This window comes from Ammospiza caudacuta, chromosome 1 (genome assembly GCF_027887145.1).
Source record: "Ammospiza caudacuta isolate bAmmCau1 chromosome 1, bAmmCau1.pri, whole genome shotgun sequence".
Taxonomy (NCBI): domain Eukaryota; kingdom Metazoa; phylum Chordata; class Aves; order Passeriformes; family Passerellidae; genus Ammospiza; species Ammospiza caudacuta.
In genome coordinates, this window is record NC_080593.1 from 111,910,827 (window position 1) to 111,929,578 (window position 18,752).

At 36.6% G+C, this 18,752-nt stretch overlaps 1 protein-coding gene across 1 annotated transcript in view; it reads left to right on the top strand.

Moving 5' to 3' along the window:
* The window catches only part of ASXL3 (ASXL transcriptional regulator 3), a 96,008-nt gene that overhangs the window by 47,727 nt on the left and 29,529 nt on the right, over window positions 1-18,752 (top strand). The window contains exons 5-7 of the mRNA XM_058817842.1: window positions 7,071-7,188; window positions 8,110-8,229; window positions 12,753-12,916. Of these exons, the coding sequence (XP_058673825.1) occupies window positions 7,071-7,188; window positions 8,110-8,229; window positions 12,753-12,916 (402 nt within the window). The remainder of the gene's footprint in view (window positions 1-7,070; window positions 7,189-8,109; window positions 8,230-12,752; window positions 12,917-18,752) is intronic.

Genomic DNA, 18,752 nt, shown 5'->3' on the forward strand with positions numbered 1-18,752 from the left:
TGAAGCGTAGTTTCCCCTCTACCTCAGTGTCGGACAGTATCCCTCATTCAAAATATGTCCTGGCATGAGCATTGCATTTGTTTAAACCTGCCACTGCAACATAGTGAAATCTTCTTCCCAAAAATAGGTTGAAAGTGTTCTCTTTTCTGTAGATGCAGTGGCTTTTTCCAAGTCTCAGGTAGTCAAGCTGAAGATAGCAGCCTAGTTCTAAGCATTGCATTTATCTGTCATGTGTTTCTGTAAGTAGCCTGTCCCTTAAGTAGCCTGGGGAACTATTTCAGATGGATTGGTCATTGCTGTTGTGTTATTGAAAATAAAATCACTAGAGACTGGAGTCCCAGTTAAGCTTTTCCATTGGAGTTATATGATTTTTCCTTGTAGTGACAGTGAATATCTAAGTATCTTCTTTTGGGCCGTGTGAAAGGAACAGCTTTTGATTTGAATAGTTTGTAACATGAAATTAAAACCAGGTGTCAATGAATCATGCCTTGTTTTTGAAGTGCATCCTAGAAAGTGTTGGTCTTTTCAGGGAAAGGCAGGATTTGGAACAGCTCACAACTCTTCAGAGCTCTAGAAAACCTCCTACAAAATGTTGACAAGCAGTTTCTGCAAATGGTGTTCCAGGAGCTGTTGTGTAGGTCCCCAGAAGTCTGTGTGCTCAGGATGTGTGGGCAAGCAAGAGTACCCAGGCTGAAACAGGGTGTCAGGCAGAAAGACATTAACTGCTTACATTGGTGCAATGTAAATTCTCTGAGTGGTAATATGAGAAGATTTTTGATCTGCAGAGTCTGGCCATTAAGCCCCTGCTGTGTGCTTTGGCTCCTGTGCAGAGGGTGCTTGAAAATCAACACATCATGGAAAGTGTTGATTACTGTTTTAAGATTTTGTATTGACACTGCTATCTGTGTTTTAATTTGTTTTTAAACTGCTTTCTACAAACTGTTTCCTTACCTACATGTGCTTTGTTGTGCCAAAGAACCCATTTCCCCATAAAACACTTTTCAGCTGATGGATGTTGTTAATTTAATACTACACAAAACATTTTAAAAAAGCCCAATTCTTCTCATTGTTAAAAAGCTTTCACTGTGTTGATGCATATGCTATCATCATTCCCATTCACATGCAAGTCAAAACAGACATTGAACAGATCACGTGTTTTTTGTCCTTTTTTCTGTGGTTGGGAAAGCACCAAAAGCATTTACTCTGCAGTCTGTTGTGATCTGCAGCAACTGTAGCTGTGACTGCATTATTTTAATCCTGCAGAAAGTAGTGCTAGCTTGCAGGTGTACAGACACACATGTGAACAGATAAATCTCCTTGTTCCGCCCCACAAAGGTCCAAGCACTTCAGTTCAGTGTTGGTTAGCACACAGATAAATGTTCAGTGTTAATGTGTACTGTAGTCCTACAGAAAGCCCTACTGAAAGCCCCTGAGCCCTTCTGAAACCTAACAAACAAATATATTTTTTTATTCCAAATACAGATGTAACTATCACAAGGTAGGAGGATGGCATGGGACAAGGATAGATGCTTATTTGAGAAGGTGTTAGCAATTGTTTCAAAATAAACCCCAGATTTCCAAACTTCCATCCTGTTGATTCTGACACTACTTTTCATCTGTAGATGACCAAATGTGTACTCTTGGCATCACACCAACATGTTTAGTGTACTAGTATGGTTGGAAGTAAATTAATTTGCTTTGGAAATGGCATTTTGTGCTTGGTAGTTGTTTCTATAGGACATCTATATCGTGTTTTAATCTTATGGTGGCATGCTTATAACTGAGTGCTTTGTGTATGTTTAATATAAGAATTAGTGGCATCTAGGAAATAATAATGGGTTTACTCTTCATGATTTGTGGTGCTTACTGTTTTAGTTTAACTGCTCTGTCTGTCTGTGAAACAGGTTGCCACTGAGAAATTTTAATTTAACTGAGATGTGGGAATTAAAGGCTCTTAATTTTACTAAACAAAATGAGGGTGAGAGAGAAGACAAAGACTGAATTTTGTGCTGGTGTTAAGTGAATTAGTGATAAACCATAAATCTGTTTCATCTTTGTCAATTTGGGATCCATAATCATGATGTGGAGTTGTTACTTATTTTGTGCAAGAGACTTTGCTCAGTGTATCATAGCCGGTGTTTTCACATGGCAGAATGGAGGCATTCCATAGCTTTGCATTTCTGATCCATAATGTGTGAAATTTCAAAGGGTATGTTTCATTACATGAGTTTCAGAATGTAGACTTGACATTTATGGAACAAGTAGAAATCTGGGACGATGTTGCTTAATGCAACCAAGTGTTACATGTCTTTGTTGATAATGACTTAATTTTTAACATTCTCAGCGTGTCACACATTTAAGCTCAAATGAAAGTGGTTTTCTGCATTAATGGTTTATCTGTGTGCTCCATTTTTTCATTCTGAGTTTAAAAGACATGGGAAAGAAAAATAACAAAAAAAATTGCCGAGCAGCAGTAAAATCAGAGCACAGAGGATGACATTTTGCTTCTGGTGCTCTTTTGGGGGAGTATTTTGCTCCCATCTCCAGTTACGTTTTAGTTTATGTTGTTTCCTTTCATTCCTGCTTGAAAGATGACTTTGAGTTTTTACTGAAGACAGTCAAACATTGTGTCACATGGGTGAAGAAGTCCTTCCTGTGTTAAGATCAACTAAACATGAAATGACTATTCTTAAGAGCATATAATGGCATTCATGAAACCTCCAAAATACTGCTATACTCCAGTAGGGATAGAAACTCTCTGAAAAGCAGAAGGAGTCTTGCTCTTGTCACCTCTTTATTTAAAAAAACCCACTTGGAACTAGAAGTTCACTGTTAATTTCATGGTGTTTTTCTTTTGTCATCTATCTTCAGTGTTTATGTTTTCTTAATTTTCATCTTTTTTATTTTATTTTGAATTCTTTGGATGAAAATGGATTGATAGTTTACTTAAAGATTTTGGCAATAAAAATAGCTTCATTAAACCAAATAATTATGCCAAGCACTGTATAATGACCATGGCAGTGTTATTCAACAGATGGTCACAGGTTCATTTTTATGAATGGGAATACTGGGAATTCTCCATACTCATTATGTGCGAGAGATTCACAGATGTCCTTTGCAAATCTGCTTGTGAAAGACTGGATGTAAGTATTATGTTTTGGTGGTAATTTTAAGAGAGCTTGTAATGTTTTAACTTGTATATTACATGAACTTTCATTTCCTTTCATTTTTTAAAATGTATTTGTTATACAAATAGGATGGTAGTAATGTCTTACAGAATACTACGACAGTGATAAGTTCTAGGTATTTAAAACGTGCAGCTTTTCTAACTCAAGCATTTAGCATGAAGTGATTGAATGCATTTGAAATGTAAATGTAGCATCTCATTAAAGAAAAATATTCTTTATTTGAGCTATCATATGCACTACATGTGTTTTTTTCTAATTTATCATAGTGAAAATGACACCTTATCATTTGATAAAATCATCATCTGTTTCTTGCAGTTCTGTAGGAAGTCCAGCTAGGAGGTTATATATCTCTAAATATGGATGAGATGGAAAAGGCTGTGTCTGTGAAAGATGACAATGTAGTATGTGTTAGTTACTGTTTCTGTATCTACAGGGATATCTGGAACCATTTTTCCGTGGAATAAGTTACAACATTTCTCATTTTCTTCAGTGCTAGTTATAAATTTGATTTATTTGGCTGTGGTGAGTAGGAAAGCACTAAATTAGCTTGGCGCACTAAAAGCTCAGTATAGCAGGCATTTGGTGCATGTTTCACTTGGAGTAATCTCATTGACTTCCCAGCTAAGCAGAATTAATCTTGGGTTACAAGATTCTTGTCTTATCCTACAGTAGTCTTGTATTCTAAAATGAATGTCCCTCAGGCTAGGTATAGAGAAGTTATATATTTGTCCTCAGTGGAGACTACAGGGGTTGTCCTTTTGTACTTAACTCTTTCTGGGGTTTGGCTTCCCTTGTAACTGGGTGTCAGTCAGCAGTTTCTCCTGCTGCAGGGTTGTCTTGCAAAGACTTGTCTGCCCAAAATTGTCAGATCCTGCAGCTTCAAATTCAGGGGAGAAATTACCACAAAATTGTTGTGATTAGCTGGGTGTATCACAACAAAGCTGTCTGTGCAGAATCTCAGCCATCTCTTTACCCTGCAAATCATATGTTAGATTATTTACTTGTTATCTTTGTACCCTCTTCCCCCATCTTACATCTTTCATTTCACAAATGAAAAGACAGAGAGGCATGGGAAAGGTTATGTTTCTATTCTCTGTACTCAGGGTAATTCACTGGTAATTCATTAACTTTCTGTTAAAAGTTTTGCTTAGATTTAACATCCATATTGTGAGGGATTGGGTTTTGGGGGGGTTTTGGGGTTGGGTTTTTTGGGGTTTTTTTTGTTTTTTTGGTTTGTTTGGTTGGTTGGTTGGTTTGGTTTTGATTTTTTTTTGTTTTTTTTGGGTTTTTTTTGTTTTTTTTTTTTTGTTTGTTTGTTTTTTTTTTTTGTTTGTTTGTTTGTTTTTTGTTTTCTGGATTTTTTTTTTTGTTCTACAGACTGTCCTTCAGGTGTGTGTAGCTTTACTGTCAGCTTGATTTTCAGACTTCACTTGGGCCCTTTTTGGTGATCAGTTCCTTGCGCTGTGAAACTGGAGGAGCTGGGGAAGAGCCTGGCAGCGAATCAATGCATGTTAGGGAAAAAGAAACCCTGAAAAACAAATGTTTGTCAAAGGGAAATGGTGTCTTTAAGGTTTTTGCTTGACCCTTGTATATAGAGGTGCTTAGGCTGTAGCTAGAGAAGTGCGCTATGCCTTGAAGTAAATAATTCTGGTAGCTTTGGCTGCTCCCAGCTGTATTTCCTCATCTGATTGTCCAGGGAGTGTCTTGCATTAGTGCTCCATGGGCATGAGTTGGCCTGTGCTTCTTGTAAATGCCAGATCAGTTGCATAAATGTGTGCTTAAGGACCACAGGGGGCCCTGCCAGTAACAGAAAAGAAGGTAAGAGGTGCTCCTGTCAAATATTGGGTACCGCTGCCCTCGCTCCAGCAGCACGTGTGTCAGCTGAAGTGTATGAACACTGTGTGCCTGCCACTGGTGGTGGATACACTGCTGGTTCCTTTCTCTCCTTCATGGGAGTTCAGTCTAAGCATTGAAAATCAACTGTGGGGCTTGACAGAGAATCTGCCTTTGCCACGGTGGCTGTATAAATCATTAAAATGGTGTTTCCATGGATGCTGGCTGCAAGGCTGTGAAACCTTGGTGAGGGTGGAAATTGTCTTGGAAAGTCAGGAGGAGGCAGGAGGACAACAAAGAGCATTGTTTGGGCTCTAACCATTTGCCTTGGGTGGAGGAAATGAGGATGACATGAGGCAAATCAGGCAGTGGGGCATCATGATATGATGTTGTGTTATATTGGTATATTGGTGGTGCAGACATTGCCAGTCTTTTCAGTTAATTTTTAATGAACTTTTTCCCACTGTCTCCATGGTATTACTGTTAATTAAGGATCACCTGATTTGCCACTTTGGTTTGCAGGGTCATTTTGAGGAATTTTGAAGAAATGTTAACACTTTAGAATTTTCCATCCACAAGTCAGACTGTGCTTGCTTGATACCAGTATGAAATTTCTGTCTCAAAAATGTTTGAAGTAACAGCTGTTCTTTATGGCTTTCTGCTGCTTCTTTGGTTCAGTGTAGATCTGACCAGCTTCCTCTCTTTGTTTGATTTCAAGTGTTCTAATTTGATTTTTATTGCACAGTGCTTACGCGTCCTTTCAGAAGTACAATAAAATGGGTTAATCCATGAAATAGCTTCTCTGTGGCCTGGTGTATTTTATGTTGTGTAGAGTGTTATTTAGAGGAATAGACCAATATCGATTTCTTTCTTCTCAGAGGTTTTTTTTCCCTATTATTTAGCTGTGTGAACAATTTGGAAAGGTATTACAATCCAATAAAGTTACAGACTTAAACCTTATAGGGCATAAGTCATTTATGCTCATAAACCTTTGGGATAATTCATATCAAATATGTACCTTGTTGATATGGTATTACTTTAATAAATCTCTCAAGTTCATAACACAAATCACAATTGTAAAAATAGAGTGCACAGTAAGAAAGGAGAAAAATAGACAGGAGGCTAGGAGAAGTCTGTATTAAGCCCAGCCCATTCCGATTAATACCAGAATTTTAATGCTTGCAGATGTATTAATTGGCAGGTATTCATATTTTTATGTTTTAAGACCTTTTGAATGATATATAATTTTTCATATAAAGCAGTCTGATGGATATTTGCTATTTCTAATCTGTAGATATTTTATATTACATTATCAGCCCTGTATTTGATACATTTATGAAACACAAAGCACTACTATTTGTAGAGATTTATTCGTGTATCATTTTCCCCCAGATTTGCCAGAACACCATCATGTTCGTGTTCTGAAGGTTAATGCCCAAAGTCAAACAGACAGAAGCCAAATGCTGCAAGGTTTCCAAGATTAGGACTGATTCCCTTCACGAAAATAAATGATTCCTGCCATGTTCAGTGATTTTGTGCAGCACTACTCACGGCTGAGTGAGTGCATCAATACTGTAGTCCTTACATGCTGTACATACTGATGACACTCTGTGTTAACTTGATTGACTGAGCAGTATACTGGAGAGGATGCACCTGCGAGAGATGTGCAGACATATATATTTTTATTCTGATTTTGAAACATTTTGGGTTTACTTTTTTTTTTGGAAGTCTTAGTTTCACATTTCATGAGTTATCATGTTGTGCTGTTAAGGTAGAGCAAACAGTTATGTGCTTCTTTGTTGTCAAAATGGATTGGAAAATGATCTAAGGTGCATCTTCTTTCTCTATAAAAAAAGGAGAAAAAGCCTGATTTTGTCTTTTAAAAGAAAATGACATAAAGAGGACGAGTGTGAAGTCTGGCAAGTCAGTAGCTGTGTAAATTATGCTTATTTTAAGGGATTCAGTTTAATGGTAGAGAAATGTCATGTGTAATTCACTTATAAGCATTATTCTTTGCTACAGTTATATGTTTTGTTATCGTTTTTGTAGGCTTTGAGACAACAGCAGAAAAGAAGAAATGGAGTCTCAATGATGGTAAACAAGACTGTTCCTCGTGTTGTTTTGACACCATTAAAGGTGTCCGATGAGCAGTCGGATTCACCTTCAGGTAAATAGCTAAAGGACCGTTTGCAAGATCAGCTCTGGTCTCAGAGCCTTCCTCTGAATCAGATGTGTAGCATACAGAATTTGGAATTGCTGAAATACTGTTTCCACTGGGTGGCTTTGTTTAACATCTTTATTTCTTTATCAAGACTCGTGTCTCAAGGCTGGAGATTTTTCTTTAATAAAGAGCTGAAGGCACACACTAAAATGACAATTGGTAATAGCAGCAGCTTTAAAGGAATGCAAAGTAACATTTTGTTTGGCTCTGGAGCTCTAATAGAGGACCACATGCTGGTATTCAGTGCCATAAAAAGAGGAGGGGGGGGGGGAAGGCAAGCTTCTCCCTGAATGAATTTGTGTCTCAGTTCTGCATTGCAATACTCAAATCCTTTTGTTAGCTTTTCTTCTTATACCATGCTTATCACTGCAGCATAACCTTGACCTTTAGCTCTGGTGATTAAGTTACTTCATTTTAAGAGATTTCTGTGTCTATGTTTAACACAAATTGACAATTGTATTTCCAAACATATCTTTTTTTAAAATGTTTCTTCAAAAAGAAATTATCTTTTTTTTCAGCCTTAGGTTGCTTTACTGCCCCATAACTTAAGGTTAAAATATTTTTAAAATATCTCCTGGGCATTATAGAACTATGTTATTTTTATTAGATCGCTGAACATTTTTATTGACTGCAGTGTTCAGTAAACTTTAGTTTTCAGCATTTAATTGATTTATTGAGCTTTTACATCCAATTCCTCTGATGAGGAGGAATTGTATTGTGACCAGAAAAGTATATTGCCTTTCAGCAAGAAAATGTCAATTTTTTAAAAATCCTGTTTTTGTTTTGTTTATGGTGTAGGGGGTGCTGAGGGGATTGTTAGTAAAAGTGCAAAAGCATCATATTTGAGGGATTTTACTTTTTCCAAAGGATCGGAATCTAAAAATGGCGAAGCAGATGGTTCTGATAAAGAGATGAAACATGGGCAAAAGTCTCCAACTGGAAAGCAAACAAGCCAGCACTTAAAGAGATTAAAAAAATCTGGTTTAGGTGAGTAGGAGTAAAATAAATATCTTACTTGTAATACTGATAGTTTTCTAAACTCGGTGTTGTCTTGGAAAGTTTTATTTTTCTGTTTACCTGTCCCTTTTTCAAACTCAGCAGCTGATCCTTTCTCAAGAAGACATCTTTCTGTCTACCTGGAAAATCCATGGTCAGTTTTTTTTTCATCCTCAGTGGTTGCTTTTTAAAGTTTGACAGACCTAAGCAATTGCAGGCAGAGAGGTGATTTAGCAATTAGATTGTGATTGTTATGTAATGATTTTTTGGGGGATGGGGGCGGTGTGTAACAGATATTCTTTCTTCATGGTGAATTTGCTTGTCTAATGTGCAATTGTTCCCAGAGAAAGTAGCATATTTGCTTACATCCTTGCCCAATTAGAAGATAACATTCTCTTTTCTTCATTTGCGTTATTGCATGTCATATAGAGATTTGGCATAAAGGTTTTGGTTGGTTCTTCTTTGGTTGATTTACTTCTTCAGCTGGATCTGTAACTATTTTGAAGCTACATCTCTTGAGGTGGTAGATACAGTTTCTGATTTTATTTTCTGTGGGTTTTTTGGTGAGGTTCGTGGATCACGTTCTGTAATTAACAAAGAATTTTCTCTGAAGAGATACTAAGAGTAAATTCTAAATCTCCATGTCATAGGCAGATTTTCCTGCCCAGCATGAAATTTAATTGGAAAAGTTCCCTAGAGAGCACAAAATGTAGTGTTCACTAAGACTCTTGTCTCTGCTTAAGTGAAGTCAAAGAATGACATAACTGTTTCTTTATCTTTAGAAAGTACTTTTTGCATTCAGCAGAATGCTGAATCATTTAGAGAAGTATTTTGCAATGTGGCCATGTTGGAAGAGATAACAAACAAGCTTTTTGTAGTGCTAAATCCTAGAAGTCATTTTATGTCTGTCTTTGTGGGGATAAGACTGTTCTTCTTTATTAATCATCCAGCCTAGTCCTATTTTTATATATAATGATCCTGTAAAATAGCTCCAAGGCACTTTGCTTCCTAAATGCCATAGGAGAGTTGTTCAATGTGCTATTGCCAGTTCCTGGCAGTGTAAGCTATAAGCCTTATTGTGTCACAGCCTCCCGTGAAAGTGTACTTTGGTTTCATACATGATCTTTCTGCAGATTATCAATCAGTCCCATGTGGATAGCTAGTTCTCTATGTTGATCCAACATCATTATTCAAAATAGACAATATTACAGTATTACAGCTTTTGCTATGTAAACTGATATTCAGTGTTAGATGATTTCCTGTCATTTTTCTCTACATTTAAGACTGAGATGCGTAATTTCAAGTATATATTCCTCTCTATCTTCAGTTATGACATCAACTGTTGGCTCATGATATCAAATGAATTAATTAAGGGTTTTTTTGGTGAATTTTAGTAATTAAACCTATTGGCCTTTTGCGACACCACACATGAAGTGCAGGGAACTTTGTGTAAGATTTAAGGGTTTCTGTTCTTGTACCTGTTGAAATGTTTCTCTCATGACACAGCATTTCTTGGGATGCTAGAAGTGCAGTTGTAGAGCAGCTTTGAGAACAGGTCCACGGTCCTGTGTAGTGCACAATTCAGGTCCAGATATTGTTTGGTTGTCTGAAATTCTGCTGATGTGCCCAACATTCACGACATGTTGTGTTTAGTAGACTTTCTGAGCTCTGATTTAATAAGATTACTTTTTTTTCCATTTTAGTTAACAGATTTTGCCAACAGTGTAATTTCTGTCCTTTTTCTGTTTTCATTTTCATATCTTGATGTAGATTTATGGTGTTCCCATCTCCTTATGGTTAATTCTCTGTGTTGAGGAGTAAACTCTTATTTTCAAGTCTGCAAGCCTGAGTTTCTCTCTTGTCTTACAGCTTCTATTTCTGATTTGGACAGTGATACCCTTGAACTGTATAAGGGTTCAAAATGTCTTTCTGTGTGGAAAACAACATAAAAAACACTGGCACATGTTTTGTCATAAACTCTTCTCAGCTATGATTAGTGATGCAGTAGTGTCACACTTCCATGCTGCTCCCAAATACTTCACTAAATCTTATTACAAACTTGGGACCTGCTATACAGAACCTAAATTAGCCATAGGAAGGGAGCAGGAGACAGAATTTGTTGTTTTTCTGAACAGATTTTGAGAGTTTTTTTTAAAGTAGAACTGTGGTGGGCACCCACAGTTTGCTACACACACAGAAGCAATACACACATTTCTTCCAGAAGCTGATAAAACCCCCATAGTACTTTGTAAGTGATAGAAGGCCAAATAAATCAGAAAATGTAGATTTGAAGGCCAAATAAATCAGAAAATGTAGATTTGACTCTTTGTCTTGGGCTTTTAATGCTATGAGAGTATCTGACACTGAAGGATGTTACTGATTTTGCAGTCATGTATCTTATTTCAGTTTGAATTATCTCTGTGTGTATGCCTTCCCAAAGGATATGAAGCTCTAGCTGGGGAAAATGTTACTCTAATTTGAAGTCACTTACAAGATGGGGATATGTATTTTGTATTGATTAAAACAAAGAATATACATACAGGCATTAAAATTCAGTACATCATACAACTTGTGTTATGCTCAGGGACTGTGTTCTTTTTACATTTATATTTAGTGGGTGGAACAGATGGTGAGGATAGTTTATTGTGATGCATTCATGAAAATGGGCACTTCTTCCATGCAATTGTCCTGTATAACAGGGCATTCATTTGTTGGTAATGGAGTCTTAGCTGTACTGAAATAGAGTATGCTAGAAATATATGTTGGAAAAGGTTATTCTGTGCTGAGTGCAAAGTAGTTCTTGTCTCATTCAGTTATATTCAGCTGCTGAAAAATAAAATAAAATTACAAGAATGTTTACAGGAGGCTGTGACTGAAGTGGAGCTTTTAGAATTTACAAGTCTTCATTTTCTTGCATATGGTATATGTATATTTTGTAGTTACAGACTTTCAGGGAAGAGACCACCCACCATAGGTCCTCTAAGAAATCCAAAGCATAGTTGCATTCCTTCTATTGTGATTACTGTTAAGTTACTACTTGCTGCTTGTAGCATTTGAGACATTGCTAATAACCAGTATGCCCAAATTTTTTCATTTTTAAAACATATTTAATCTTCTTAACATGTCAGTTTTAATTGTTGCTGAGAGGTCCTATGTAAATGCCAAATGCCATCATTCATCATAGCAGTGGAATAATCTTTTAATCACTTTTTTAGGTATTCTGATGGAGTTTTTTATATAGTTCAGACCCCTCTTACACCATTTTTGAAATATTTGAAAGTACAATAAACTGAAACCTGAAGAAGCTTCCTGGGAGGGTTTAGAAGCTTTTGAGAAGCTTTTTCCAGCCACCTGAACTTTGATATGTTAAGACTTAGAGGAAAAAAAGGATTGCAGCAGTATATAAGCACCTTGAAGCACATAGCTCTTTAGGAAACTTTAAAAAGTTTTTTCTAAACATTATCCTAGAAATACTAACAAAATCAGACCAGACAGGATCTCCAGTGGTCATCAAATTTGTTCATCATAGGTCAAAATCAGATATGCATCTGTTATTAGTGACAGGTATTTGTCTAACATATTCTTAAAACATTTTGATGGAGACTGTAGTACCTCCCTATGGATTTAATTCAGCATCTCCTTGTTCTTGGTGGCTGAAAGCTTTCTTTTCCCAGCATCTTAACAGATATATTTCTTACTGTGCAAGAGTTTAAGATGATAGCCTTTCTGTCCACTGTTTAAAGTAAGAAGACATTATTCTGTAGTGCTGTGCAGGAACCATATGTTTGTTTCCCTTTCCCTCTGCTTTGTCTTTATCTTACTCCTGTGTTTGTATCGTTCGTCTCATACCTTGTTCACTGATCTCACAATTCCTGCTGCTGCCTTCTGTGTTTTGATCATTTTAGATCATAGTTCTTAGGAAAATTCTGAAAAATTCTTTTGGTTTTTGTTGTTAATGTTTTCAAACATTAACATATTAAATATTCTCATCTCTTTGATCACTCCCTATTCACACATGTTTTAGCCGGTGCAACGGGACAAGTTCTGTAGGCCATAGGGCACTGCTGATGGCAAAAGAGAAGCTGTCCATAATTATTGATTCACATCAGCCTCATCAAGCAGCCTTTTGCTTGGAAATAGGTGCTGGTATAATTATTGTTGATGACATGACAGGATTATTTTCTGCAGCTGTTGAGTTGGTCTCAAGCTGGAAGTAAGAATACGTCAGTTGTGATGTTTACTGAAACAGAAGAGATTAAGAGACAAATGCATTTTGTCTCTTTATTATAAAATAAAAATACTTTATCTTCAAGAGACAAATATAATTTTTTTTATAATTATACAAATATAAAAGCTGTTAAGACACCTAGAAAAGGCTGTGTTACCCTTCTCAGAGTACCATTTCTCTAGAGCTTATTGTATTGTACAGTAAAAGTGAAAAACTTAAAAAGAAGACTTATTCCTACTCTCTTCCTTTATTTATGTTTAAAGTTATTTCTGTTTATTTACTCCAGGACATTTGAAATGGACCAAAGCTGAGGATATTGACATAGAAACACCGGGATCTATTCTAGTGAACACTAACCTGAGGGCTTTAATAAATAAACACACCTTTGCTTCTTTACCTCAGCATTTTCAACAGTACCTCCTGCTTTTGCTTCCAGAAGTAGACAGGCAGGTAAGTAGCATCATAAAATATTTCTATTTTTAATGAGACTTTTTTACAGCATGTTTGTATAGGCTGATTTGACTGACTAGGAATCGTTCCAGGAAAGAATTAGAAAATCTCCATACTTCCTTAGGTAAAAGTGTTAGATGTAGAATGACTGTAAAGTTTGTCTGTGAAAACCAGCTCCTGCTTCTTTGCTTCCTGAAAACTCTGCAGGTCCCTGATTTGTCTGAATGGAAACTGGGCAGCAAATCTTTCAAACTTGCCAAATCACTTAATTAGCTTTTCTACCTATGGTGTTGAAGATAAACTTCTCATTCTCAAGACTTCCTTTATTTTGAGTCTCTTTTCACCTGTGATCTTTCTTGGTGCTCTGCCAGCAATGTCCAGGTCAACATTAGTCAATTAGTCAATATTTGTTCTCCTGCTCTTCATCTTTTGCACAAGCCTACAAAAGCTCTCTCAGCTCCAGTGCACTGAATCCACTTATTCACACCTTTTATAAGGAATATCTTCCCCAGAACTTATGGCTGTGTGCTCAGATCTGTTGAGAGAATGACTTGGAGAGGAACAGGCTGGAAATAAAATTTCAGTTTTGTGATCTTTCCTACAATGTCTGGTCCTTCCTGCATTTGTTGGTCAGATTGCAGGGTTTCTTAGGGAGAGGAAAAAAAAGAGTCTAGCATGTCTAGCAGTTAAAATAGATGAGAAATTTCATTTACTCACTTGCCTCACTTAGGGATTCAGTCTTACCAGTTTCAATGGGGAATACTTATGCACTTAATTCAGACTCATTAACTTACACAAATAGGGCATTATATTTTTTGCTGATGGTCAGTATCCCTCTTTTAATATAGTAACTAGAGAATGCAGATTACTTAAATGAATAATTAAAACCTGCATCTTAAATCAGTATTTAATTTCAGTATTGCAGATTTCATTGCTTAAACTGTTAGCAGTTAATCTATCACTAAAGCAGGGAGAACTGGTGCAATGTGACATAAAAGAGAAAAAAAATTGTATTGATGTACATTTACTCAGCCTCTTATCAAATTAGATACTGTATGTTGTGGACCACAAGTATTTAATAACAGAATGTTAGAAAGAACATCAGAACAAGATCCATAGGAGAAACAATATAAATGTATTTATTCTCAAGCTCCCACAACGCAGTCAAAGTCAGTATTGACAAGTCTTAAGAAAAGTTTTTTCCCTGCTGTCAAACAGATTTTAACTTAGTGTCCAGCAAATATTTTTCTGATAGTTTTGATTTTTTGTTCTCTTTCTAGTTATTTCATCAGAAAAGATTAAAAAAAATATACTAGGTAAAATCATGTTTTCTCTCCAGCCATCAAAGACCCAATGTTCATAAATTACATTTCAAGTATGGGGTCTTTATTTAGAAGTTTTATACTTTAAAATTTATTTTTTAAAATGGAGTATCTACAACTGACAAGCCGCTTACCTTCTTATCAGCGTTCTTACAGCAGAGTTTTTTGGCAAGAAAATCAAGAGAATATTTTTGAATTTAAACATGCTTCACTAGTTAAAAGCATTGCATTTTTTTCACTTTTATTTCAAAAACCATTCACATAATGCATAAAATATGTTATTTCAGAGGCCCAACACTGCATAATTGGACACTGTTACTTCACAAGCAAATGTTGTGATGAGACATTTGCAGGTGTCCTTCTCTCTGTCATCTTCTCACAGCATTCTGTGGGTTTGTGTAGCATCCCAGGTTTTCACCTGCATTTGGAAGGCAGGAGTCACTTGTCATCTCTGGAAGTTAAATGGAAATGTTTGGCCTCTAAGTGTGAAAGTTGGAAAATTATGTTCAGGTGGAGAGTGGAATAGCCCTGAACCCTCCCTTTGCAGAAGTCTTGGCAGAGGAAGGAATGCATCTCTTTTCTTGATGTCTGAGAATATGTCCTCAGCTATGCCTCAAGTATGGCATCCCAGATACAGACAGATGAAAGCAATTGAACTGATGTTCTTTTCCTTCCTGTGGCAAGTGGAAAACACCAGTGTAATGCTCAAGGATCAAATAAAAGGATAGAGAATTTTAGCCAGGGAGTTCTGGTGGGAGTCTCTGCTGTTGGTCACTCTGACTGAACAAGGCAAGAGTATACAGTTTTCCTCTTTTATTTCTACTTTCTAAATCAAATGGGGCATCAGGCAAGCTATACTATTCTTTGAATTAGTGCACATCTTTTGGGGTTCAGTTTTATTGTTTTATATTGGCCTTTCTTTGATTAATCTGAAAATTCTTATTTTGCTTTTCTGGCTCAGAATTGTTTCCTCCCTGTGTGCTGCTCTGCAGTTGGCTGCTGTTGTCTTCCCCAGAGAAAGCTGCATTTCTGTCTTGCCATGTGGATAGAGTATGTGAAGTACTGTAATAAATGGCACTATAAAAATGTAATAGAGTTATGCTATTTGTGTATATATAGTGATCTGTGAAATAAATTACTAATGAAGTGCAGTTTCATTTAGGCTTTATTACTGCTTCACATAGAAAAACCCCATGATGAATGATTCTTTGTCATTTCTGTCATAAACACCATTTTTCTGGGTGGTATAACTCCTCCTCCTTAAATCGTACTCAGCCAAAACTTGTCATGCATGTGTCACTTGGAATAAGCATTTTTAGAAACCATTAGTTAAGGGAGTTGAGGTTTTTTGGGGTTTTGTGTGCAAGTGTTTATTATAAATAAATGACTTCTTTCTCAACCTTGGTTAGTCTAATGTGTTCAAGAAAAGTTCAGGGACAAGTTAGGAGCTTGTTGGGATGTGTTTTCTGATTGTTTTTCATTTTCAAGTGTTGTGATTGATATCAGACAGCGATTGGACCCCATGGAACAGAAAGCCTTAGGAAAGATGTCCCAGAATGGAAGAAGTCAAGATCTATTCTTCTGATGTTCATGCTGTCCCTACTCCAGCTAGATTTTTGACGAAGTGGAAGAATAGGGTCATTGCTTTTTTTTCCCCTTGGGAAAAGATAAATTGTATCATGAATTATAATTACAATTTAAATTGATTTCAGATGGCATATTAGTTTAAATTCTATTTCAGTAGCAATGAGGCCTTTGTGTAATTTTCTGTATTAAAAATGCCTGTAAAAGAAGTTGGAGCAAGTTGACAGTTATGGTAGATGCATTTTATCAAGGATTTTTTTTGTTTTGATTTGGATTCAGAGGGAATAAGTATGTAGACATTGTTCAAATCATAGAAACAAAGAATGTCCTGAGCTGGAAGGGACCCATGAGGATCATCCAGTCAAACTTCTCACCCTGCACAGGACAGCCCCAAGAATCATACCATGTGCATTGTCCAAATGCTTCTTGAGCTCTGTCAGGCTTGGTGCTGTGACCACTTCCCTGGGGAGCCTGTTCCAGTCCCCAAACACCCTCTGGGTGAAGAACCTTTCCCTAATACCCAACCTAAACCTCCCCTGACACGACTTCAGGCCATTCCCTTGTGTCCTCATCACCACAGGTCATACCTGAGAAGCAGCCATGTCCCAGACTTGTCTGTTTAGCAGACTGCTCCAAAATCTTGCATCACTGCATACCAGGAACCTCATGACCGAAATTTGAACATCCAGATTTTCAGCTCCTCATTAATCTGTATGGATTCAAAAACTCAAAATCCTTGAAGCTCATCTGATACAGAAACCTGTTGGGTGATTCCCTGGGAGACCCACGACTGAGCTGGAAATATAGAAAACATGCAGGTATAGAAACTATATGGAAGGAAAAATCTCTGCACAAGATATTTAAGTTATCACAAATTCCAGCAAGGTATTTTGCTTTACAGCTCTAATTAGAACAATCTACAGCTAAGGAACAATGGATTTTTCATCAAACACCTACTTCTGACATGGATACATCAAGCTGATCATTACATGTAACAGAAGCCTTCTTGACTACCTCTCAGCAAATACTCACCTTCAAAGCAGGAAATTTTTCTGTATATCTAGATTGCTGTATGGCATCAGTGAGTCTTCAAATATTAATTAAACAATGTATATTGTGCAAGGATGGGTAACAGGTCTGTACAACAGGCTGCTGAAAATGAATGGCAGTTGGCAATGTTGTCTCTACACCAACTTTCCATGTTGGTGCTCCTGGGAAGTCAAATTCCTGCTCTTAACACGGGGGAATGGGCAAAAGGAAGGGAAACACACCCACCTACTTAGCTTCCAAAAAGAAATGTAACTTCATCTGAAGAGCAGCAGAAAGCTGAAGTGACTTTACTAATCCTTAGAGTGCTAAACAAAACGTTCTCTCCTGAGTGCTCTGAAAAAAAAGTGTGTCTTTCCAGACGCCATGACTCCTTAACACCCTTCTGATCTTTGAGAATTTAACTCTGTCTTGCATTTTCTCTTCTGGCAATACTGGGCTCATTGAGTCTCTTGTGATTTGCACCTACCCTGCCCTTTCACATAGGATGTGAATTTCTTCCTACAAAAATACTTCAAATCCTCCTCAGATGTGTGTTAGGTAGCCCTGCCATTTTATCAGACCAAATCTCTTCTGGAAGAGCATTTAAAACAGTAGAGGGAATCACAGTAATAATTACATCTTGTCTCAGCTTTACTTGTTTAATGAAAGAAATTTACCAATTATCTACCTTTTATCTACAGTTTATAGATAGTCAAGTTAGTTACCTAAATTTAAAACTTCAGTATTCTTAAGGAATAACTTAAGGTGTGTAGTATTGCAGAAGGTCATGTGAATATTTCAGGTTTGTAGCAGGTCAGTCCACTGAAAAGAAAAACATGATGTACAAATCAAAGGATTCTAAAATGGATCAAAACCCACCTTATTCTCTTTCTTTTAATTTCTAAATCAGCTAATCCCAAAATAATTATTGCCTCTTGGGTGAGTGCTAGTATTGATATGTAATCACATCACATCATCCTTTTATTTTAAGGTCAGTGCAGGTTCTGTGTTTCTGTCTTGGCCTGTTCATTTTAGGTTGGTGCAGTTTGAAGCTGTCACCTTGTAAAGATTCCTTCTCCCCCTGCATTGAGAAAAGGCACGGGGTGATGTCAGCTAGTGATTTACTCTGTTCCTTTGAAAATATTAAGAAGTAATTTTGGGGAAGGTTATCTGCAGAATTCCAATTCAAACCTTTGTTTTCATGCAGTATGAATCAGCTTAATATTTGTTCCTGCAATTTGAGCAATGATAGCAAAAGGTAACCATTGGACTGATGTGCACAAATTACTCCCACTCCCAAGCACATCAGTTGGAATTCTGTGGTGGAGAGTGGGTAATGAATAATACAAAATATTACTTCACTTGTAAAAGGCAAGAAGAGAAGTCTGGTATCTGACATTCTGAATGCTTAGTACTTAGTAGATACCTCACTGTTTATTAGTATTTTAGTATTTTAGAAGAGAGTGAGTGAAGCTTGATTTTCACAATTTGCTTTTTGTAGCAATGTAACCATCTACCTGCTCGTTTTATTAACTTCATCAGTGCTTGAGGATTATATGTGCCATTGGTATTTTGCAGTATTTCATTTATAAAAAGACCAACTGCAGAAATTAGTGCTGCATGTATTATTTGCTTCCAGCTTTATTTTAGGTTTCTCTCCATGGAATTATTGTGCAATGTTAGTTAAATGGTTACCTTATGTTACTTTGCTGCCTTTTTTGCTTATACTGCAATCTTTTAGCTTTTTACTTTTCCATTCTATCAATCAGTAGCTTTCCAATATTTATTGTTATGTTCCTGTAAATGTTTGAGTTTTACACTGAAATAGTTTTAGGGTAATGACAAAAGCATTTAGTTCAGAGAACATTTGCAATTGAAGGTTAAATGTAACATATGTCATC